Below are 25,470 nucleotides of genomic sequence, written 5' to 3'. Positions count from 1 at the left end.
ATGTTACGTGTGTTGTACAAATAAAGGGGAAAATTGGTGATTGTATATGTGTGGTGACCATATGGCCTGTTTACTGCAACATTCCTGGTTTTTTTTTGTTCAAAATACAAGACACTTCCAACGAAGCCTCTTGAATTTTTATTCTCTCTTCATTGATATCAAAGGTAAAATATAAGATGATTTTCTGCACTCCCAGTGAAAGATACAGCATAATAATGCTATTCGCTTTATATGTCTGTCACAGTAATGCGTCTTTATTTCTTGTTTCCTTGCACTGATGCATAAGTGATAATCACTGCATGTTATAATAATTCCACTAGGAATATGAATATTTTTCTCACAAATTAGTCACTTTTAAAATTTTTTTTGTAGAATTCATTTTAATCCAATGTGATTTGCAGTAGTGCTTCATTTCCCACTATAAGCCCACCCCACCCATTTTCCTCCATTTAGAAAGAATTTATCACACACTAAATTTATGAATAAGATATTTTTTGTCACTTTTGACAATAAAATGATAATCATTATATACACACAGAAATAAAAGCGTGAGAAATGTAAAAAATATGTACCAGTTGTTTACATCCACTCCGATGAGGGACAGTGCCCGATCCAAAGGGGGCATTATTACTCTTGATATATAATATTTGGCATTGACTCTTAAACTTGGATCTTTTAATAATTCAAGGGGTTCTCTGACCAACTGTATCACAGGCAAACCAGGAAATCCATAAACAACTACATAAGGCACCCTCTCACCAACACAAGGTTCAGAGCGAGGATCTACAAGAAGACGTTTTCTTCAAAAAAAAAGAATAAGAATGAATATATGAATACATGCACAAAATAAGTCATATAATAAAATCAAACTTTCAAAAGCATAGGATATAAAAATTTTAAAAATTTAACTAAAAAGTGAAATGAAATTGATTAGAATTTAGCTTAAAAGTTTTCAGGTTTTTTGGCCGATGTGAAGTACAGTTTTCGTCTTTTGACATTTCGAACTGCTTCAAAAGAAAGGAAGAGAGGATGAAAATCAACAGTGCTTGGTTTCCCATTTTAAAAATGATGAGATTGAAACCCAAGTATTATCCAGAGCCCTTAGGAACAACTTCAGCCAATGGGGAAAACAGACTAGCTCAACAGACCAATCCCGATGAGGCAGTGCGACTCAAGCAGGGAGAAGGGATAAGTAGTAGCCTTTTGCCTGCTGTAACGTAAGATTTCTTGAAAATGTTTGGCACTTGTGCAAACGAAACGGCGAAAGATGAAAACTGTACTTCACATCAGCCAAAACACCCGAAACCTTTTAAGCTAAATTCTAATTTACACGATGGCCACGAAAGCCTTTTGTTTCATGAAATTTATTGTTCACGATTAAAAACTCTTTTATATTATGTGCAAACCAATACAAAAATAGATAAAACAAATCACAGGATTTCAACTTCTACATGAAAAATTTTAATTAGCAACATCATTTTTGTTTGCACTCAACTACTGACAATATACTCGCAACTAATATTATAAATGCAAATATTTTTAATGCACAGCACCTATGTGACGGGAAGGCATAAGGTTTCCTTTCAATATTTGAGAAACATCACAAATTTTTAAAATTAAAATTACTTTTACATAATAAAGTTTACATACTTTGCAATTTCAAGAGCAGGAACACAAGCTCCAGGCCGATAGCCACTCCTCCCTCTATACTCTTTAGCGAAAACACAATCTATGACATTGATTCTTCCACTTAATAGTTTTTCAAACTGCTTCTGAACATATTTTTTGACAAGAGAAACATCTCTGCTGTTAAACAGGACTTTCAAGCTCTTCTCCAAGATCTGAAATGCAAGAGAAAAAAACTATTTACAGTGATTACTCGTCTAATGAATTTTACAGGAAAAATATATATTTTTTCAGTTTTTCAGATTTGTCTAAGGTTGGTACTACACTCTATAGAAGTTCTTTTATAAAACTTAAGAAGTGCAACCAATAAGTGAATCAGTTACATTTGAGCGAATATAATATTATTGGTTATTTCAAGTTTTGTAAAAGATCTTTTATATAGCTTTTATCCATGCATGTGTAAGATGATGCAGCAACGATGGTAGTCAAATTGCCACTTAAGCTCAACAAAGATACATCTCTCTCCACCTCAGAATCATTTTTTGAAAACAACTCTATTTTTCATCATCATTTTCATAACTGTATGAGTTGAAATTTTTCTTTTTTTAGCATACTAAAAAAAATTTTTTTTTTGAATTTCTTAGTGCAGATTATATATACCATTGTGCAGGGCTCCCACTCAAAAAATGAGAAAAAGTAGGAAAACGCAGGACTAAAAAGTAGGATGGGGGAGGGTAACCCCCTTAGACAACATAATCATATAGCATAATGGAAAAAAATCCCTAAAAAAATTTTTTTTCTGCAAAAAAAAAAAATTTAAACAATTAAAAAAATTTTTTTTAATTTTGAATTAACTTTTTTCCCCCCTAGCACTATTTCAGTCAAGCCAAAACAAAATGACAAATGACTTGGTTACAAAACCAATTTTTGGCCAAAACAGTGCACTAGCAACCACAGATAATTCTTTGCTGTCTCTCCTCATATATATTACATTCTTTTTTGGAGTCTTCCAAAGTGACGAACTTGTCAACTCTCTTCGACAAGGCACAGCAAAATTTCGAAGACATACATTTTTTTAAGAATGATGCACCTTCGAGACCACTTTTGAAAGCACAATGCAAAAAATGTGTAAATTACAAGATCCGACGTATATAAGGCAAGGTGAACCAGATAGTTTTACTGCGTTGCTCATCATTTAAATTTTTCTGTTTTGTTCACATTTTACTGTTCAATGCCAGTGTAATCATTTTTGACAAATGAAGCACTTCCATTTCTAGCTCTTTGCTGAGCATTGTAAATATTGTTTATGCCTGTTCATGCCTTAAAAATACAGAAGACAACTGAATGCTATTGGGTAGCATCAGAATCACCAAACCTAGAATAGGCCTATGTATCCAACTGCTTTGAAATGCAAACAGTTGTTTCACCTATTTGCACCATAATTTTGAATGATGAAAGTTACTGTCCAAGACCATGAAGTAATAAATACAAAATTATTTTTCCATCCAGACAGAAGTTTTTAATGACTACTATACTTGTTGAACCCTCAAACTAAGCAAATGAAAAATTAATCAATCAAATGTTCCACACACCCCCCCCCAAATTACTAGAAAGTAGGACAAAACCGAGAAAGTAGGACAAAAGGAGGACATTTTGCTAAAAAGTAGGAAAAGTAGGATGGGTGGGAGCCCTGCATTGTGTCTTATCTGCCACTATTTCCCCTGAGATGTTTGAATAGAAATAAATATTTTCAAAATTTTGTTAGTAAAAAAATAATTTGTTAAAGATTTATAGGTGGCATATATATATGTTGCGTAGGACACATTTTTTTTTCTATAAAAACGTGATAACCTCTCACATAATCGGTCGGCTGAAGTTGGTTTTCTGTGGTTCCCAACTTCAAGGCGCAAATGCGAGCCGATCTCCCCGTTAAAAAGTCTCGCCACAGAGAGCAACAGTCCTACAACGGTAAATCATTCAACCATAACACTTCACTCATAGTTAGTAAAACTGGGGACAGATGACAGCACTACACATAACAAGCATTACACAGAAACAAACTTTACGTCAGGTTGCACTACACGTACACGCACATTCCCGCATGTACCGATTCGTTGGGGGGGTTCCACGGGGGGGGGGGGGGGTGCATGTGTGGTGTAGCAGTAGTAGGTAGGGGCTCGGGGATTCATGATGTTCTTAAGTCAGCCACCTCGTTGGGCAATTTGCCTGTTGTGGCGTTGTATTTGTATAAATCCATATGGTTTCATTATTAATTAATGAAATTTCTCATGCTTGGATTATATGACATAATTTTGTCCTCAAAGTTGCAACATTTATAGCTGCTGATTATATGCAGAAAATTAGGGACAATATCCATATTTTTTTGTTTAAAAAAAAGCTCTAACTTGAATGTTTTCAGTACACATGATAAGACTTTTAGCATCAAGCTGAATCATTGGCCATACCATAGGTTATCTTTTATGTCTGCATGTTTGAGACAAAGAAATGAGCTGATCTCATCACATAAGAGGACCCCAGAAAGTCTACCAAGTTAGGTACATGATGTAAAATAAAAATATTTTAAGTTTTTAATTTTCCTTCAAATTCTCCTTCATCCAATTGTGAAAATTGATCTCAGCTTTTGGTCAGTTTTTCCCCTTTTCTTTTTGTGTTTCCTCACACTTTTATAAAGCTTATTTTTAAATTTCAGGCTGCATCCAGAATGAGTTGTATGACATTCCATAGAAACCTACTGTAACCATATGTATAGAAGGGCCTACTTTCTTTCAAATTGAACACAGCTGTGTTCTATTGCCATAGGCAATTTATGACCAAATCAGTTGTGCTGGACGTGTGTATTTGTACCTAACAGTTTGAGTGTATAACTAGTGTTGTACATGAATTTTAGTGCTGTCATTTATTTTCCAAACAATGAATGAAGTGTGACGATTGAATATTTATACCATTGTAGCCCTGTTGCTCTCTGTGGCAAGACTTTATAACGAGGAGATTCGTGCCTCAAAGTTGGAAACCACAGAAAACCAACTTCAGCTGACTCTCACTGTGGCATGAGGGGGATTGAACCCATGTCCTCGCTATGTGAGTCCGTCAATGTAACCACTCAGCCACCAAAGTGGTAAAATATAATAGAGCACAGATGGACAAATCGATTCTAAATGGTTGTGCTTCTATGCCCCTCAATAAGATTCAAACTGGGATGTGTCACAATTGACATTTGGTGCACAAACTACACAATTGACATTTGGTGCACAAACTACACAACAGTCTAGCAGCACCAACATAAACACAAGTATATAATCACCAACATATATTTTTACAAAAAGAGCACACAGATTTATGATTTAAAATGTCTTACTTTTGCGGCTGCAGCACAAGTATCTCGACGCACAGTTTCTATTCCCTTTGCATCAAAAACAGGTTCGTCTTGTTGTATAGTCTCATACATGTAGCCAACATATCGCTTTTTTGTCTGGAGGATACAAGGTAGGTAAACCTAAAATTTAAAAAAAAAAAAAAGATTTTTTCATGACTTAGCCGTAATTATTTTAATATACTTTATAACGTAACTAATTATATAGTCATATATATATAAACATATTTATCTTGCTTATTTGTCAAAAAATATATGCGTTTTGTTTGGTGAATTATAATTTTTAACCCATCAGGTCTTATGGAAGCTTTCTACTTACCACCTTTAGTGATTTTTCAGCAAGTTTAACAACTTTACTTGCATTTGACAATTTGTTTTGGCTATGATTAGCATATTAACTTGTATTTGATAATTTATTTTTTTGGCGATAATTTGTGATATCCCAAATGGATCCGGATTTTCTATTTCTCATATTTTTCTGAAAGAAATATGGTCAGCCTAAGTATTTTTTTGTGTATTGATACTATTCTACCCAAACACCTTTGGTGGGCTCGATAGAACCTCTTGGTGGGCCACATCTGGCCTACTGGCCGTAGTTTGCCCATCAGTACCTTAAGAAAAACTTTTGGCTACAGCATATGTAGAAACCCTAAAAATAAAAGATAAAATATTGGATACGATTACTGTATTCCTCGCTATAGTTGACATGTCAGGAAAATATTGAAGATGACCAGCATGCCAGGAATACTAATATTTTTTGGCAAGCCAGGAAATTTGAGTCAGACTGGAAAATTCTTAAATATCTAGGCTTAAAGAATCAATTAAATTAGATAATTTAAACCTTGTCCATTCTCTCCATTTTAGGATCGTTTCAGTTCGAATTGCACATTTGCTTTTGCTACCATAAACCCCAGATAACTGAAAAGGTCGGATACTAAGCATAGTCATTCTAGTAGATGAGGTGAACTAGATGGAAAAATTAGTAGATAGCGAAGTATTTTTGTATTCTTTGACCATGTTAAGATCTGAATAAGCAGAGCAAAACACTGAAGAATCCCACCACAAAACAATATTGTAATACAAAAGTGACCGCATATTTCTTCAATCTTAGAACATGCAAAAAGGAACTTGCAAAGCACAGTATCTGTATTTTCATAAGGCTGGCGATAATTAGGTTAGATAAATAAGTAAATGCTAACTTTCCGTCATCATTATGAAATTCTTGGACAAAAACATTTGCTACTGATTAGCGTATTTGCTCAATATTTAGTATATTGATATTGGTCCTCTGAATGTATCTTGATCCTTACTGAACCTTGCCTTTCCTGGCACGCTGGGAATAAACCAGACTTCAATATTCAATCGCATGTACCGATTCGTTGGGGGTTCCGCGGGGGGGGGGGGGGTGCATGTGTGGTGTAGCAGCAGTAGGTAGGGCCTTCAAAAAATGGCTCGGGGATCCATGATGTTCTTAAGTCAGCCACCTCGTTGGGCAATTTGCCTGTTGTGGCGTTGTATTTGTACATCTGTTTCAACTCTTTATTTTCAACTGATTTGTGATTACTCTGTGTATTTTATTTTCCAGCATCTTCGACAGATTTTGTCTCTTGTTTTTACTTCTAAGTTTTCTATTATTCATTCTCTTGATATGCCATTTCCGTTTACGCCATTCACCAACATGTTTAGTGTCTAATGGAAAATGGTTTCCAGATGAGCATTAATTAAAATTACTTTGTCTAGACCATGGTCGTGGTTGGTTTCAAAGGAACAAAAATATAATTCACGTGAGTGTTGCGCTTGTTATGTGTTCAAGTGTTGCAACCTATCTTCTAAATCAAAAATGTGAATGGAAATTAAAATGTTTTCTGCAAATTTCAAACTATGACTTTCGAATGGAATAATTTGCAGAAACCATTGTAATTTCTGATTCATTTCATCTAGCTGGAACACCACTCAGATGGTATACAGTAAATATGTGTAAGTTTATAAAGTAAGTGAATATAAAGCCCAGGATAAGAGCTTTAATGACCAAACTGTCTATGTTATCTCACAGGCGCGTACCTATAGCCCCAAGACAAATGTGAATATGATAATATTACATTCAATAAATCCGTTGAAAATTGCTCACATCAATATGTTTGATTAAATAACAAATTCAAGAAAACTTTGACTAAAAAATGGAAAAAACCGGGACATTTTTCTAAAAAAAGTCAAGAAAAAAAACCATGATTGCTCCAAAAATACAAGACAATGCAGGACGTATGGTCACCCCTCCACAACAGCGAGCTCTAGATCCGCCCCTGATCTCTCACCATATTACTCGTGGCATATACAAAAATCTGCAAGTTTCCCCGGATAATTTTACTCGTGTGGCTTATATGCCAGACAGTCACCAAAATTATGTCTTGCACAGGTGAGAATTTTGTCTCAAGCCTTCCCTGCTCCTTCACATGATTGCACACAGGGGCTATTATATATTTTTTTAATAAAGGGACCGTGAAGAATTGTGACTTGGGTGTCCATAGAAAATAACGACCTAGGTAAACTACATTCCCAGATGTGGAAGCCTCTGGCTGTCGGTATAACTGCTCTATCTAAAAGCACTTTAGCCTGTGTGGGGTGATCGTGGAAAAAAAAGGATAGGTCCAGGACAACTTATTTCACAGGTTTGTTAGATCATCTCGTATGTTATGATACAGACCAATGTTTCACATAGTATTCAGATCTTGAAAGGGGCGATCACTGTCTTCTGGAACTGTGACCGTTTTGGAATCAGCCTTAAACTGTAGATCCCAATGCCCCAGTATGCATAATATGATAATTATGTGACAAAAATGGTCACTAACTGCAAGGGATGCTAGCTTGTTACATTATTATTTTCATTATCAGTGTCTACCACATACCCAAAGTAAAGTTTTGTGAATTTTTACCTCTACTTGTCTGCCTAAATAAGCTTTGCTGTAATCTTGCATCAAATACCTTTCAAACCAATTATGACCATGGTCCAGACAAAATAATTTTAATTAATGCGCAGCTGGAAACCATTTTCCATGAAGCACTAAACATGTCAGTGAATGACGTAAAAGGAAATGGCATATCAATAGAAAGATTAGTAAAAAATAAATAATAGAAAACTTGGAAGCAAAATGAGACTGAAAATCTGTTAAAGATGCTGGACAATAAAATAAATGGAGCAATCACAAATCAGTTAAAAATGGGGAGTAAAAACAGTTCAGGCATGGATGTTTACTAACACTAACAAATTCTCTGGACGGATCATGCTGATCCCTTGGAAAAACGTGAGGATCATGTTTGTTTTTACTTAAAAAAAGATGTACTCAGATTGAATTTTTTGTGAAAATAAATCAAAGTAGACTTTTTTTTTTGAAAAAATAGCTGGAAACAGCGATTAAATGATTTTTGTTTTTTGTTATGTGGATGAGCAGTAATTCGCTTAATTTGACCCCATTTTATACGTTGTCGGAAGCTTAGGCACCAAATCCTGGGGGGCTCAAGCTAATTTTATTTACTGCCCCCAAGAAATAAAATTGAGAGGAGAACAAATGGCATCATCGAAAAGTCACCTTCTATTGTGATGAAACTTCAAAGTTTCCAAAGGGAAAATTTTGTTTGTGCAAGATGGCGCAGAATTGAAGAATTTCAGCGTTTTTGTAGCATGTAGCAAATGAGGGGAAAATCCTCAAAATTGTAGCAGAATGTAGCAGACGTCGGAAATTGTAGCAGTTTGTAGCAATTGTATCAGATTTTCCACTCTTGCAATTTTTTTTCCAAGTCTTGCTTGGAAATGCCTAAAGTCTAATGTTTGTTAAACTTCTACCTTCCATTAAACACAGTTCCATTAATACCTACCATTCAACACAGTTTTTTCTTGGTCCGCAGAGTATTGTTATATCACGATTTCACTGTACAATAAATTTTAAAAGAAAGTTCTTTTTGCCACAAACTAGTCCATAGGTAAGAATATCATTGGATGTAAAATAAATATGGTTTGAATAGACCTACCTTCTCAAACTTTAATTTCACTGGCTTTGGATTCAATGCTGTCACTGCATCTGCTATATCCTGTCCGATTTTGAAAGCTTGTTCTTTGCTACGACCTGGTAACAGAACAAATACACTGTCTGTATCACCATAAACTACTTTTGCGTTCCACTCTTCAGATTGTTCAATCAGATGAATGGCTCTCTCGAGAGTCTCACGACCTTTACCAACTATGCTATCAGCCACCTCAACACATGACATTCGTCCAGAGAAATTCGCACCAGTATACCCATATGTTACATTAGCGATTAGCTTCAAACCCAACTGGCGTGCTTCTAATATGCGGCTCAGTGCTTTGTTGGACTTGCACATCTTCAGAGATTGCTTGACCATGACCCTCGTGTTTAATATTTCTTCAACCATCATTGGTAGAACACCTTTTCTTATATTAGACTTGACGAAAGCAATGCCTGTTGGGGAAATGTGAATATTGTTTCCCAACTTTCTGAGAAGGTCTTTTCCTATAGTCAATGTTGTGCTACCAAAGTCAAAGGACCCAGCCTTTTCAAAGTGCTCTATTCGTCCTAAACATGTGGAAAAGCAGTAATTGTAAGCAATCATCATGGATGGGTATAAAGACTGAAAATCCAACACCAGCACGGGGTCAACATAAAATCTTGATTCTGGTTCAAATATTAAAGGCACACATTCTGGGGCACGAGCTCTTGATCGTTGTTGAACAGTGGGTGAAACTGGAATGTAGGAAAGTGGCTTTGCTACCCTTAACATCATTGATTCAACTCTGAACTGAGAGCCTCTGCTTAAGACATCGTAGAACTGAATACCAAACACACGAGCAAATTCACTAGTTTGTCCAACAATATTCAAATGTTCTATAAGCTGAAGATTACCAGCAACACGTATTACATAATAAGCAAAAACTCTCCACCTTTGTAGTTGATGCTTGTCAGTATACCACTGAGTTAGAGTGTGGAATGCATACAGAGGCGTGCGCTTGTGAACAACGTGATAATAAACATTTTCAAATGTATATATATTCAAAGTGAGTTCTTTCCTCATGAGACGCCAAAGGTTCAATACAATTCTACCAACGATGTGCAGACTATCAATCGATTGATCTACCGCAACATTGGATTGATCATCAAGCAGGTTTTCATGAAGAGCTGAATTAGATGATTCACTTTCCAGCAGTCTAGAAATTTTGGTTCGGAGATCAATGTTCAGATATGCTGCCCTCTGAAGCAAATAACCCAGTGACAACTTTTGTATCTCGTACCCGACTAGGATGTCTGGGTCATAATGGCTTGTCACCTTAGAAAGCTGTTCAAATAGTTCTAGCTCAGTCTTCACACAGAAGATCAAATTCTGAGAAATTCCAGATGCAGAATTCAATTCTTTCTGAAGATCAGAAAGCTTGTTACTACAGTTCGGTAAGGTAGTATTTTCAAATTCTTCTACTGCAATAACCCCAACAGACTGATTTTTTGGTTCATCATCATCCCTGGAAACCGCGAAGAATATGGCAGAAACTGGATCATAGATTGGATTAGGATTAAGCTCATTTCTAGTGTTTACATGAATTTCAATGCTCATGACAGTCAAATGCTGATTCTGAAAATAAATAAAAGAACAAAAACATGTGATATACAATATATATATTTCACAAAATGAAAGCCATATTAATATACTTCATTTTATAAATCAGCACTAAAAAGACAACTATTGCCATGCATTGAATCATGTCTATCACTGACAATAATTCCAAAGAGAATTTCCCAACGAAATGACTGTTTGGAAATGCAATTAATGTGTATGTCAAATTTAAATTCATTTTACAGTCTATGCTTAATTTTATGAATCTCCAATTTACGGAGATCACACATTTTTGCAAACTAATTTTCTGGTTCCAAACAATATACCATTCCTTTAAATGCTTTTCCCATTTACGAACTTTCGATTTTAAGAACTATTTTTTACATCCGCACAGGTTTGTAAAAATGTGCAACTGAATTATGTTACATTCACAGCTTTCCGAAAGTTTGTTTCAAGCCTGTGATAGTAAATTTGACTTGGCGTAAATCAAATTCAAAGTTTCTTAGTTACATCCCATAATTTCCTATGAACATTCAGAACATTCACACTTAGAACAAAGTTTTATTTATTTATTCAATATTGTGGTCGAGGCCTATACAAGATAATGTGGTGGTGAAATTTGACAGGTAATGATGTATGGAAGAGTAGGTAAACTTTGCCTAATAACACTCAGAAAAATCACCAATGAAAAAGGCAAATACAAGGAAAACACAGAACTCCTTATGCATTTCAACATGCTATGGGCATCGTCTTAAGAGGATAAAAAATTCAGAGGATTACCAAATCTTAACTCAACCAAGAGTTAAGATTTGGTAATCAATCCAAGCGAGATCCTCGTCTAGCGTGATATTTTTTTATCCTCTGAAGACGAAACCCATAGCGTATCGAAATGCATAAGGAGTTCTGCATTTGCTTTTTTCATTGGTGATTTTTCTGAGTGACGATGTATGTTACAAATAAAATCAAACTATCATACAATCAATAAAGTTCGATGGGAGGTTGTTCCAATCGGTTACTGTTCGAGAAAATAATCTAAATTTGAAGCTGCCGGAGGATGCAAAGATGGGTTTCAGTTTTTGAGAATGGTTAATTCTCTCAAAGCAGAATATGCTCAAATCTGCAATGTACGTCTCAGAACAATCTGGAGGAATTTTAAGAAAAATGTAGTAAGAAACACTATTATATGGGAATTTTTTATTGCAGAGCATTTCCAGTCAGCCGAGGGCTCGTTGCAGAACGATGCAAAATTCTGCTGTGGGGGGCTTAATTCTATAGGAAAAGTGTGAAGGTTGGGTTAGAATATGTGTTAGGGAATGTGTCGATATGAAAAAAAGGCCATGGGGAATCTTGAAAAGGAAGTTAATTGGAGATTTTTTCAATTATGTGATTCAGCTCAGTAGATGGTGACAGTCATTTCTGTGCAAAGAACAGTTTTCAGCTCTTTGAGAGTGATTGATGTAGAACAATGGTTTTCAGAGTGAGTGTTGCCAACCTTTGTCAGAGGCATCACAGAGAGCTGGAAATATTTATTTGTGTGCCTATTTATGCTTTTAGTGGTTTATAAGCAAAAATACTTACTATGCTATTCTGGGGAGCAAAAGACGAATCATGAATTGGGTAAGGGAGCCATGGGTGACAAGTTTGAGAACCACTGGTGTAGAATATACGGGCAAAGACAGCTCTTCAGGAAATGTCCAGAAGGTTTTTAATAGAATCTATGTCTTAAAAAGCATGCATTTTAGAAATATCTTTGTTTTAAGCATATTTATCAATCATTGGTGTGATATTGCATGTGTGAGTATTATCCAGCAACAGAAAATTTGGATCTATTGCTGTAACATGAAGTGTAGGGGGGGGGGGGGTGCTACAAATGGATAAGACCTTTCTGCTATGCCCAGTACCCTACACACACATATATATATGAGAATTTTTGCACAGCAAATCACAATTTGACACATCAATTGATATTTTTATAAATAATCAATATTTTCCCCCATTTTTTTCTTTTATCGATAAAAGTTACAATAAATCCCACAATAAAAGTTAGATAACCTGGTACAGGTGCAGTATAATTCAGACCGCCAAGGTGCTATAAGTTGCCAACACCAGTGTAATGGCGGTGGGTTGCTGTTTCTTCTCTCTCGCTTTCTAGAAGCTTCCATTACCCATCCATTATAGATGGCGCTTAAAGCACGGGTGATTTAAACGGATAACAAAGTTTTTACCCTTTGTTCAGTAGCATCATTTCGTTTCCACTTTCCGACGCGTCATTGTCTTGGTTTATTCCAGATTAGCTTTCGCTAGTTGTTGTTTTTAGTGCGGCTTTTCAAAAATTTGAACAACGATTTAGTCTTTTTCGTTCTGAGCGTTAGGATTATATTTTCGTCGACCGGTAAGGTTGTATCCATTTTATTTATTTTTGTTATTTATAGGAATGTGGATACCCAAAAAAGTCTGGGTTTATTTTTTATACATTGAATATACTTATTTATCCACCATGCAGGACTGTTGTTTATTTAAAAGGATCTGGTTACCCAGGAAAAAGTCCGGGTTTTGGAATTCCCGGGTTTTAATTTCGTTATACATAGAATATGCTTATTTATGCAACATACAGGACGGTTGTTTATTTAAAAGAGTGGATAACTTATGTTGTTTTGGTGTTTAGTCTTAGATAGTGATATTCTTATAATTATGCTTGTTGGTTTTAGCATTCTTATGTTTGCTTGGGTATCAATAGCGTTCTACAGCCTCGTATCATATTAACCGAAATAATATTTATAATCCAGATCTTATTTATGTCTATACTATTATATTTCTCTCATGTTTCATGATATTTTTCATATTTGAATGGTTTTTTATTATTGTTTTCTATGCAGGCAAATTTTTTTTTCTGGCGTCCTAGTGTCTAATGGCCTTGGCAACTTTTGGTCGGGTCGGCGGACATGTCTGGCGCCAAAAAAAAGTCCCAAACATTGTCAATCTCTGGATTATACAGCACCTGTTTCCTAATGTATCATAGATAATGCATATCTAACAAAAATTAATATTTTTGTATTCAACTTTTATGTTTAATCCAAACTTACTTCATGACCATCATGAGCATCATCCAAGTTTCCGCAGTTGAAGCGAAAATTACCAGTATTATATAACGTTGGTCCATCAATATTAGATCCAGTCGAATCGTGCATACTGATTAGCTACAAAAATATTAAAAAATAAAATAAATTAGTAGGAATATGAATGTATTTATGGATAAATTGTTTCGCCCCCATCAACTATTGCTATAGTTTCGAAAAGAAAATTGATATACAAAATAAATTGATATAAAAAATTGAAATAAAGTTAACCCTTAAACGTTCAATTTTTTTTTGACCTGATAATATTTTTCCATAGTTGACGACACATACTGAAAGAATGAAAAATCATTTTAAAAAAATCCATTTTGCATTGCACTGCTTATACAAAGTCTTATTGAAGACATGCATGGAACAATCTTCTCTGTAATTCAAACTATAGTAAGAAAAAATTCAGATTGCAAACTTCAATGTAAAAAAAAAAAGAAAGAAATGCGAACAAAACATTTTAACAAATGTGTGAAATTACAACCACACATGCTCTGCAACAAGCAAAGAGAAGCTGACGTTAATTGGAACATCCAACAGCGAATTCAAAACAAAAAATGAGAAGAATATGACCCCTCACCTTATGTGCAAAGGCAGTTATGAATTTTTTTTCAAATTGGCTCTACTACTACTACTTAATCATACATGCACTTTGCACACATTCCTCCACAGAGTTTTTAATGAATTGGCACATGCCGGAATGTGCTTGTGCATGTTGTGAACCTAATGTGAAGTTTGTTTCTGTGTAATGCTTGCTTGTTATGTGTAGTGCTGTCAATTTTTCTAGCTATGAATAAAGTGTAATGATTGAAGATTTTATTGTTGTAAGTCTGTTGCTATCTGTGGCGAGACTTTTTAACACGGAGCTTCAAACTGGTGGCAGTAAATGGAAGTTTAAAGAACCCTTTGCACAAATGCAAAGCTACATACACATTTGAGAGTTAATATGTATATCTAACATCATATTTTTTGGCCTAATCACCACAGTGCTAACATTTAAAAAAACAGTTTCGGTGGCCTGCACCTAGATACGCTATCTACATCAATATTTATTTAAAATAGGGCTGATCCAATTAATCAAGTCAGTTAATCTATAAATCATTAATCACAGTTAAAAATTTTAGTTGAGTAAATTGATTTAATGTCCAATTAAAATTTTTATTAAAGGTTTGCAAATTAACTTGATTTGTTTGACGAAACCTATTAGATGTCTTAAACTACGCTCTTATACATAGCATTTTAGATAAGTGCATATTTAAAAATATTTGAATCAATATTTTGATTGAATTTTTTGGCATAGGAAAATAAAAGTACAATGAAAACAGGTAATGATTATAATTTCAAATTGAGTTTGATGAGAGTTTTAGAAAACAAGACAAAAACTGAGCATCTGAGGCTGCGTTCATAGGGGAGCAAAGAGGTGCGAGTTCCAAGAATTGTGACTAGAAAGAAAAATGCATAGAGGGGTGGAAGAAGAGATATCCCCACATAGTCAAGAAGGAAGACAGAGAAAATGACCAGAGGGGTTCTGAAATGCAAGGGTGTGATGATGATTCCTCCATAGAAGAGGGAATTAAAAAAGGGAGAAATGGACCAATCCATTGGATTGAGGTAAAACAAACATTTTCACTTAACTCCCACACCTCGTTGAGTGGCCTCTGTTTTTGGTCTGACTGCAGTATAGAACAAAAACATAATTGCTTTCGCCGCTAGTCTCTATTGTGCACTCCCATACCTCATGGTCATTTCACTATGTGCATGGCTTCAGCTTTTCAATGCATTGTTGTGATGTGCATGGGTAATGGATGCTGTGTGCACGTGCTCGTAAATAAAATTCATATGTATCGTTAATTAACCTGCATTCCGTCACATCGACAGCACATATTTCAAGAAATTGACTGCAAATATTAATGTATAAAATTCAAGTACAAGGTGGGCAAAAAGTTTGTAGAAACAAAAAATTTATAAAAACTAGAAAAATAACCGAAATAAAAAAAATGGTTTGCAAAGTTAGCATCGCTAGGTTACAGAAATTTTTGTAAGACAGTAAAAAAAAAATAACTCCAAATAAAAAAACAGCCAATATATGGTGCTGACATACACAAGTCAAAGAAAAGACATGCGAATAATAAACAGAATGCCTCCAAATCATTTATTACAGCAGTATGTGTTCCACATGACCACCACACCACAGGGTATAACACATGGCAGATCCAGCAACGGCAGAGTGCAGCAGGTTCGGATGTATACATGACACCTCTCGGTGGATTGCATCTTTCAGTTTTGACAGATTGGATGGACCGGATCGATACATTTTTCTTTAACTAGTGTATGTCAGTACCATCTATCGGCTGTTGTTTAGTTATTTTTTTCCTGTCTTAAAAAAATTCCTAGCAATGCTCACTCTGTAAACCATTTTTTATATTGGTTATTTTTCCAATTTTTATGCATTTTTAAAGTTTCTACAGACTTTTTTGGCCACCCTGTATATCAACTAATTCAATTAGATTTCAACTACGCTATATACTCGTGTACAAGCCAAGTTTTATTTGTTGGTCATTTTATTCCCCTAATTTGAAGGGGGAGGTCGGTTTATACAGGGGCGTTTTTAAGGAGAAAAATATTGACCTTCCCCACTTTGCCAAATCATATAACTATATGGCCGCTGCAGGGATAGGTGGAAGATCCTAGACATCTTCGGACAACTTTAGATTATTACTTCATTAATAAGAGTAATTTATGTAGCTATGAATGTGTTATTAATGAGTAGATTGATTTTTGTAGCTGTTCAATACCCACAGAACAGATGTTACAGCCAATGCAAAAAATTGAAAAACTTTGTTGGCTTTGATACATTGTGGACTAACATCAATTTCACAGCCTTTAGATGCGAGCATCAACAAGCCTTTAAGAGATTATCTTTGGAACCATTTGGTCCATAAATAAAGAAACAACAAAACACACACATAGAAAATCAATTTCACATATATAAATAACATTACGAGAACTGCCAACTTTTTAGTGATTTGTGAATAGCTAAAGCATAAAACTTACACTCATACAATAACCTTAATATTTTTCATGGTTATCTGGATTTCCATGATTTGGAGAAACATAGCCATAATTTTTTTTTTTCATCTGCTACACTGTTGTTGGAGCGAGAGAGAGAAAGAAAGCAGAAGAGCAATATCATGAGCAAAATAAAAAAAAGTGCCAGAATTTTAATATTAGTAAGTAACAGGGTTTTTCAAATGCATTTTGTCAATTGCAAAGTTGTTTCAAATGCAAAGAAATATATTTCACTGGCGGGAGTAAAGAGTTTGGCTTGCCACCCAACGGGTGAGGGTGGTAAACCAAAAAATAAGTGAGCCTATGGCTCATTCTTATATATATATATATTTTAAATCCATTTTTATCTGTTTAATTTTTCTAAATGAATATTTTACTTGACACAAAAAAAAAAAAAATAATAATAATAATGTGAATCTCTTAAAACAAAAATTGACAGCTTGAAGTACATACCATTATTTTGTCAACAGAATTCATTGTTGAAGCTATGTCTTCCATTTCACTTTGCATCATCCTAGCTCCCTTTACAGTCTCTTCATTTTCATAATGAAGTTTACGTTTTTTTGAAGGCGAAAGGTTTGCAGCATTCACTGGAGAAAAAGCACAATCTACTTTGGAGTTTCTGAGGGTCTCATCTAAAGGAGGGCTGGAACTATATCTTTCTTGAGTTTGCATGAGAATCTTTGCTAAATTTTTATCTCTGTGTTCAGAAATTTTCAACTGTACTGGAGTACTCGATAATGGAATGTCATGTTTATTTTTCGAACTGAGCCTGGACTGATGCATACTGTTCAGAGATTTGTTGTCCTTATCTACAGCTTCAAAAAGACCCGGAGATCTTGACATAATTTCAGTTCTATCAATGGAATTGCACAAAATGAGGGGTGATTTTTCAACTTCACGATCCAGAGCACACTCATCTTCAAGCATATCCGTGGCACAATCACTTTTATTCAAATCACTTTTTGAAACCTGCAAATTTTTTTCTGCTCTGGTTGTCTGTTGAATTGCTAGCCATTTTCTAACATCCAGCATTGAAGGAGCAAAACAGCTCGGTGTAATTAAAACATGCCGGTTACCCGACAGAACAACTTTTAGTTTTGGATTTTTTTTTATTTCATTCAAAATATTGAAGCTTCCAGATGACTGAAAAGCTTTTAACATTGAACTATCATTATGACATCCATACTTGCTTGGAAGCAAACAACTCTCAAAGTCTGGCAACATAGACACGTTGTAAGTTTTTGCCGCATGCAACTGGTCTCCATGTTTTCCATCTGCATCGAAAGAGTTACTATAAAAAGCATCACTGTGTTTTTCTTCTGGAAGCCCAAATATATTGGCTGTTGTTATAATTTCTTTTCTTGATGGCGGTTCTTGCCTAGGTTTCATTATTTTTTCTAACTTCTTGTCTGAAATACCATTCCTGGTAACATTGGGCCAACTAGAAACACTAATATATTCACCTGACTTTCTTGATGGTGAAAATTTAGATGTTGACTCCTGCTGTGTCTGTGCGCGTGAAAACTGCATAGAATGAGGTATTTTCGCTGATGATACTGAACCCCTGATATCCAACTGTTTTTCACTATTAAGGAAATCTTCAGCATAGTTAGAACTCCACATAGAATTATTTTGAGCGTCCAAATCTATGGATGAGTTGAAACCATATATTGTTTCATCTCCATAAAAGCTGTGGATACCAGGGGAATCCAATAAAAAACTATTCTCATTGCTTCTTAAAGATGGTCTGATGGGAAATCCTGCCTGATCTAAAACTTCCTGACCCCTATCACTAGAAAATTCAACAGGAATCAGAGGACTTGGAAGTATACCGCTGCTGCTGCTACCTACTGAGCCTGGTCTTTCTTCATAGACTCCCTGAACACCAATGAACTGGCCAGCATCATTGCTACCTGTAGTTGAAGCATTTATTGAAAAGGCACCCAAATTGTTTTCATTCTGAATGAATGCATTTCCCATGTCAGGAGCAAGTCCTGAACTCGATGAGCCTTCTGAATAGGAACCGTGTTTAGAACCAGGTGCATTCTCTGAATCCACATTTCCAGAACATGGGTTATGTTGAGCATCACTCGAATCAATGTTGAAAGAGTTGACAGGGATGGAAGAGGGATTGCCATTCTCACCTTCTTCCACATCCTGTCCTGCTTCAAATTCCATATCAATATCACATGACCTAACGAGTTTACTCAAAATATCTCCTTCATCATTATTTGTTTCAGATTTGTTTGAGTGTTCATCAGTGTTTGCCAGAAACTTTTCCCCAAATTCGCTGCTTAATGTTACAGGAATAGAAGACTCTATAATAGGCACACAGTCACTGCTGATAGTTGAAACTGGAATGTTCAAAGGCACTACGGAATTGTTGTGAGAGTGTGTTAATAAATTAAGAGGAGAAAGCTGAACAATTCCGGTAGATGTGGGAAATATCACATTAGATGGTTTGACTGAGCTATCTCTGTTCCTATCAGCTACCTCTGGTAAAACCACTATCTGGTTCTGCTGGGGCAAATAAGCATTCATTCCTGACAATGTATGAGGACCCAACAGAGGGTTTGACCCAGGCAAAAATGGAATATTCAGCTGAACAGGACTGGAATTTTTTGTAACGATTCTCTCTTGTAAAATGTTATTATCTAAGCTTCTATCCTGTGAAAATATAGCATTGGTTAGACAATTCTGAGAAAGTGGATTGTATATACGAGGACCGCTGTTCAACAGCTCAGTCAGTTTTGGAGCTAAAACTGACGCAGGTGTTGTAATAGGTTGAGATCTCCATGAGTTATAAGTCAAATGTAAATGTTGTGGAATTGCTTTCTCTTGATTGGTAGCAGTGTTTTCAAACGAGGAGGGATTATTCGATTCAGAACTTGTTGGTATGTCTTTCACACAAGTTTTTTGCTTTCCTTTCTTGATATTGCTGTTGCCATGCAAAATTTGATCAATGCTCAAAACAGACTTATTTGAATTGGACATATTTTCTGTGATGTCGTTTGTGCAAGAATCACTAGTAGCATCATTCTGTGAGGTCTTATCATTATTTGTGACCTTTAATGATGACGATGTTGTTTCATTTCCAGAGAAGTCCATTACAGAATCTTCAGGTTTTGGTAATTCTGGAAGTTCAGCACAAAGTTCCGAAGAATCATCAACTTTTTCATTAAGTTTGTTATCAGAGGAATCTGCTTCGCTGCACTGATCATCAGCTGGAACGAAGTCATTTTCACAAACAGATACTAGATCTGTAATACCATGGTCAGCTACCATATTCTCTGAACCAGGATTGTCTTGACCTTCATATACTGGAGTAGTGCTATGCTCAGAAGAAACATAGTCATTTTTGCATTCACTGAATTCAGAGTTAGATTCATAACACGCACTGTCATTCTTTTCTGCCATCTCGCCCACCCCATCACCGAAAATACCTCTTGATGAGAGATATAAATTGTTTTGCGTGTCTTGCAAAGCATCGTCATCATCATCTTCTTCCAGCATGGAGTAAAGTGAAAGTTGAGTAGAGGGCAGTATAGAAAAGTAATCAGTGCTATCACTTTTAGACGCAGAATCTTGAGAAGTGCAGTCTTCTACTTTTTTAGATGGAACATCATGTGAGAGTTTGTCACTGATTATTTCTTGACAACCATCTTGTTTTTCTTCAAAAGATACTGACTTTTTCTGTGAAGACTGTAAGTGTACAGAATCCTGTGGCTGGGGCTCTTCACTAGTATCACTCTGGATAATTTTTGGTTCAGAATCGTTTGATAAAATATTTTCCTCTTGAAATCTTTGCCTTTGATCCAACAGTAAATGACTGGAAATGCCATTGAATTCAAGTTGAGGGGGACTAAGTAACAATTTTGAATCTTCCCACTCAGAACTTTTACAAGATTTATCAGATATCTGAGCACTCCGGAAACTATTTTTTTGATTATGAAAATTCATAACATTATACGGCTTATATAAACCATGATCATCTTGGTTTGAAGCAGGGCTACAGTTCCTGCTAAAACAGTCTGTATTAGGTTTTTCTGCACCGGGATAGGAGGAACACCATATCTTATGAACAATTTCTTTAGAATCTCTTTCTTTGAGAAAAGACTTAAAATCTGACATAGAATGGCAGGAACAAACAGATTTCTCTGGAGAAAAGCATTTGTTGTCGATGATGCAAGGAAGAGAGCTTTTCACAATGAACTCGTCTTTAATATATCCTTTGACACTGTCGAAATGGTTGCTTGCAGATGACATATCTAAAGAATCTTCACTTTCAACTTTTATCCTACTAGCTAATGATAAAAATTCTTCTGATTTACTTTCAAAGCTTGATTTAGAAAAATCTGTATTGTCTGGGTTCGGTGACCAACAAGACGGAGGAGAATTAAGAGTCCATGGATCATTTCTTGGAGGTGAAAAATAAGAAAGGTTCCACATCACATCAATTTGTTCCTCTGGCTCATCGGGTGGAAAAGCTGACTGACAAAGCTCATAAGATGGACTTCGAGATTCAAAATCACGAGACTCTTGCTCTGAAGAATTTGTTTCCATACTTTGTGACTCACTATCATTAAAGAAAGTTAAGTTATGACAGTTAAGCTGTTCTCCAGTCTCATGTGATGGTGATTTCCGATTTGCATACTGCTTCACCACTTCCTCACTCATTCGCAATAACTTGACATAGCATGGCTTACAAGAAGCTTCTGGTTTTCCCTTTGTTGCCTTTACAATCACTTCTGCATCTTTACGTGAATTCTCCACAAATGATTCTGAACAACTTTTGTGCAAGTTTTTTGATGGAGAGCAACGAGGCAGCACAATTTTGATACTGGGAGGTTTCTTTTTGCTTTTCTTTTCATGATAGTGAGCATGTGTTTTGTAAGTCGAATCTTTACTAGACAAATATTCATCAGTAACTTCACTGCAAGCAGTCCATTTATCACTATTGGTTAACTTCAAATGTAACTTTGGAAGCCTGTATCTTTCTTTTGATGGCTCTGCTTTTTGTTCAGCAGGAGGCGAGGCAGAATTAACATGCTTTGATTTCTTTGGTGGGTTATGCGCCTCTTCTGAACTCGACTGGCCTGAAATTGATAATTTGGATTTCTTCTTAGAAGGTAACTTGGCTTCACTATCACATAATTCAGATCTCCTACTCGATGAAATTCTTTCTGAACTGTTGATGCAGTGAAAACCATCTGTTTTGTTCCTCATCAGAACTAAATTCAATTCTGACAATCTTTTATCATGCATATCTGCAGGGTGCTCTTTAGAAATCGTGTCAGAAGATGAATTGTCTATTTTTGACTTCTTTCTACGGGATAAAGAAACACCCTTTTTTGAAGATTTTATATCAGAACAACTGCTTGAGCAATCTGAAGAATCACTCGTTTTCTTCACAGGACATCTGTAATTAGAGTTTTGGTTATTTGAAGATGTCATCAACATTCGACTGGTAGTGAATTTTTTCTTGACATTTCCTCCATTGAAAGACAGCCTTTCATCACTTCCATCATTGTTATGATTCAAGTGTGGTATGTCTACTAGCTTTAACTTCACTTTAGGAGCACTAAGATCATTTGGCATAGGCTCATCTACAGAATGATTGTATTCCTTCTCAACCACATATATACGAGACTCTTTGCTGCGTGTCTTGACTTTCTTAAACTTGAACTTCATCTTTAAACTGGGTGACGATGGTGTAGAGGATCTGCACCCATTTTCAGAGTTTTCTTGTTTTGGACTCGTATCACTTTTATCTACTGTTACTCTATCGATATCATCTATAGCTTTTTCAGCATCGTCATTGTTACTATCGGGTTTTTGTGCCATTTTATTTGGAGATGATGAACAAGATTTATCACAGGCAAATATAGGACTCGAATTTCCAGCGACTGACTTGGTACTGTCCAGTAATTGATCAAACGTCTGTTCTGAAGCAGCAGCCACAGCATTTATTTTGTCATCACTGTACAGCTGTTTTCTGCGCCATTTCAATGTCAGCTTTGGTTGTATCACATTATCATTCTTAGAAGTGTCGGTTGACAGTGAATTGACTGGGCTTAGATGAAGATTAAATAGCTCTTTACGTTTGCGGAATGGTGGCCTTATCACAAGCGGTTCCTCTTTGGAAATCTTTTCCTCTGACTTTTGCTGACATTTTGGAATGATGCAAGCCTGATGATGTGATAAATTGTTAGCACAACCATTGATTTCAATAATATCAGTTTCCAATTTTGCTGATGAAATATCAAAGATATCAACAGCTGTCAAAGTTTGGGGTGAAGTCATATGAGACAACTGATCTGATGCATTTGATCTGTTCTTTTTGCGTGACAAATTGGACGATATTGACTTCATTAGCAATCCTCCAGGGGCTGATGGTCCTGAATTGAACTGATGGTCTTTAACTTTGTTGTTGTTTGAGAAAAACTGCTGTGGAGGGATCGGCACTGGTTGTTTCTTAGGCACTGCATGACAGAAAGGGATATAATCATGTTTATTGCATTTAAAATAATAGAGAAAAATACACCATTGCAAAAAATGTTCAAAAAGTTAATGAAAAATATGAAGTATAGAAAGAAATATTTTGATGTGCAATAAATGATAATGATGGATGATTATCAACCTAAATGATGAAAATTGTACAAATAATAAGAAAAGAAAAAAAATAATGAGATATATAAACACTCATACCTTGTTCCATGATGCTGTCATCAGTGCCATCTAACTGAGGAATGCAAATATCAGGTATTGGCACATCGTCATCATCACTCATTTTATTTTGCTCTTCTGATCGTCCAACGCCAAACAATGGAGAATATTGCCAGTCATCAGCATTTTCAAATATCTGTTGTGACATTTCTGTTGTTTCAGCTTCATCATCTTCTTCCATGACCAGTGGCTGGGAGCTTAAAATGCTGTCTTGATCAGGGTCGAAATTGGTCTCATTCGCCATACTCAGAAACGCACTCAATACTTCCTTGTCTTGAGTATCAGCTAACAAAACAAAACCATTTTTATCAAATAGGTAATGATTTTTTTTTCAGAAAAAGAGGGGGGGGGGGAGAGTTAGGGAATACTATACAAATAATTATAATTTTTAATAAATTATTTTATTTAAATTTCTGATAATTAAATAACAATAATTCAGCAAAATTTGTACAGAAACGTGACAGAAATCTCCCATTTAAAAAAGTACCTTTATAAAGAATAGGTAGACTTACATGATAATAAAAAACACAAAAAATCAGGTAGATTCCAGTTTTGCTCCCAATTTGGAAGGTGAATGTGCCCCCAATTTACTGAATGTTTTTAGGCAAGTCAAGCTGAATCACTAAAAACAGCAGCATTTTGGCACTAAAGGCTGAAAATAATAGTTTCAATTTTGTTCTTTTTGTTGCTGTTGGTTTTATCTAATATATTCTGATGATACCAATCATTGTTGTTGGAGAAATGCCAAGTCACGATACTACTCAAACTCACAATGGCCTTTTGGCCTAAGAAAATCAGTTTTCCCTGAACAAGGGCTACGGAAATCTAATAAGCTACATGCTATGATAACATAGATCACTTATAACATGAACAGAATCTTTAAAAAAAGCCAAGTTTAGGAAAAACTTCTGTTTCAGGAATGCCATAAGTGATCATTCAAGTATTATGCCAGCATCGAGGGGGAGAGGGGGTTTCGGGTTTGCTGACTTTTGATGACAATGGGGGGTAGGGGGGTTTGCTTACTTTATCAACCACCCCTTTTTGAAGATATGAAATATTTTAAGCTGCTGACGAAATTTTGCTGATGAGGGGGGGGGGGGGGTGTGTCAGTGTTTTGCTGTGTAAAACTTCAAAAATGGCTGAGAATCTGCTTACGTAATACTTGAATGGCCCCTAAGAGAAAAATACTGCACACAAGATTTTGATACCATAAAGTATTTAGTTTATGGTATCAAAAATTTAATCGAATAGAACAAAAAGAAAATAGACTTACAAAAAGATATATTTTCAGTTTCAGATTTCTGAGATGAAAGATCACCTGATGACTCACTGGAGACTAAAAACAATAAAACAACAATCATAAATTTAAATGACAGTATCTATATCTAAGATCATTATATCGACAGGCTGGTTAACGATGACAACTACTAAAAATTTCCTGTTTTAAGACATCAACATTTTAAAGATTAATTTTGTATGGAACTCGAGTCATGAAATTACAGTGGAGAGCATATACTACAAATACAAGGCTACAACAGTCAAAATGCCCCTCAAGGTGGCTGAGAGTTTGGATTTGGGGATGTTTAGAGATATTTTACCATGTTCTCATGGAGTGTATAACTCAAAAATGTAATTTTTGAATTAATAACTCAAAAATGTAATTTTTTGAGTTATTAATTCAAAAATTATTTTTATTATACACTCCAAACAAAGCCAAAAATGTAATTTTTTGAGTTATTAATTCAAAAATTATTTTTATTATACACTCCAAACAAAGCCAAAAATGTAATTTTTGAGTTTGCTTTTGAACCAGCCCACTGATATAACCACCTATATTCAATACTCGAAACATTAACCAATCGACTGTTTTAATTGATCAACACTGGAGCTAACTATATTTCTTTACCATTATGCTTA

General features: G+C 35.4%; 1 protein-coding gene across 1 annotated transcript in view; it reads right to left on the bottom strand.

Moving 5' to 3' along the window:
* Nucleotides 1–25,470, bottom strand: part of PolZ1 (DNA polymerase zeta catalytic subunit) — a 48,430-nt gene that overhangs the window by 7,664 nt on the left and 15,296 nt on the right. Inside the window, exons 11-18 of the mRNA XM_089244889.1 lie at nucleotides 24,827–24,889; nucleotides 23,536–23,838; nucleotides 17,278–23,309; nucleotides 13,717–13,830; nucleotides 9,041–10,651; nucleotides 5,003–5,140; nucleotides 1,651–1,841; nucleotides 573–800 (exon numbers count right to left, since the gene is read on the bottom strand). Coding sequence (XP_089101015.1) covers nucleotides 573–800; nucleotides 1,651–1,841; nucleotides 5,003–5,140; nucleotides 9,041–10,651; nucleotides 13,717–13,830; nucleotides 17,278–23,309; nucleotides 23,536–23,838; nucleotides 24,827–24,889 — 8,680 coding nt within the window. The remainder of the gene's footprint in view (nucleotides 1–572; nucleotides 801–1,650; nucleotides 1,842–5,002; nucleotides 5,141–9,040; nucleotides 10,652–13,716; nucleotides 13,831–17,277; nucleotides 23,310–23,535; nucleotides 23,839–24,826; nucleotides 24,890–25,470) is intronic.

The sequence above is a fragment of the Pholcus phalangioides genome, unplaced genomic scaffold (assembly GCF_987345545.1).
Source record: "Pholcus phalangioides strain wild (caught in Gottingen) unplaced genomic scaffold, Ppha-v1.0 ptg000015l_1, whole genome shotgun sequence".
In the NCBI taxonomy this organism is placed as follows: Eukaryota; Metazoa; Arthropoda; class Arachnida; order Araneae; family Pholcidae; genus Pholcus; species Pholcus phalangioides.
This window is presented reverse-complemented; position numbering and strand designations above follow the sequence as displayed.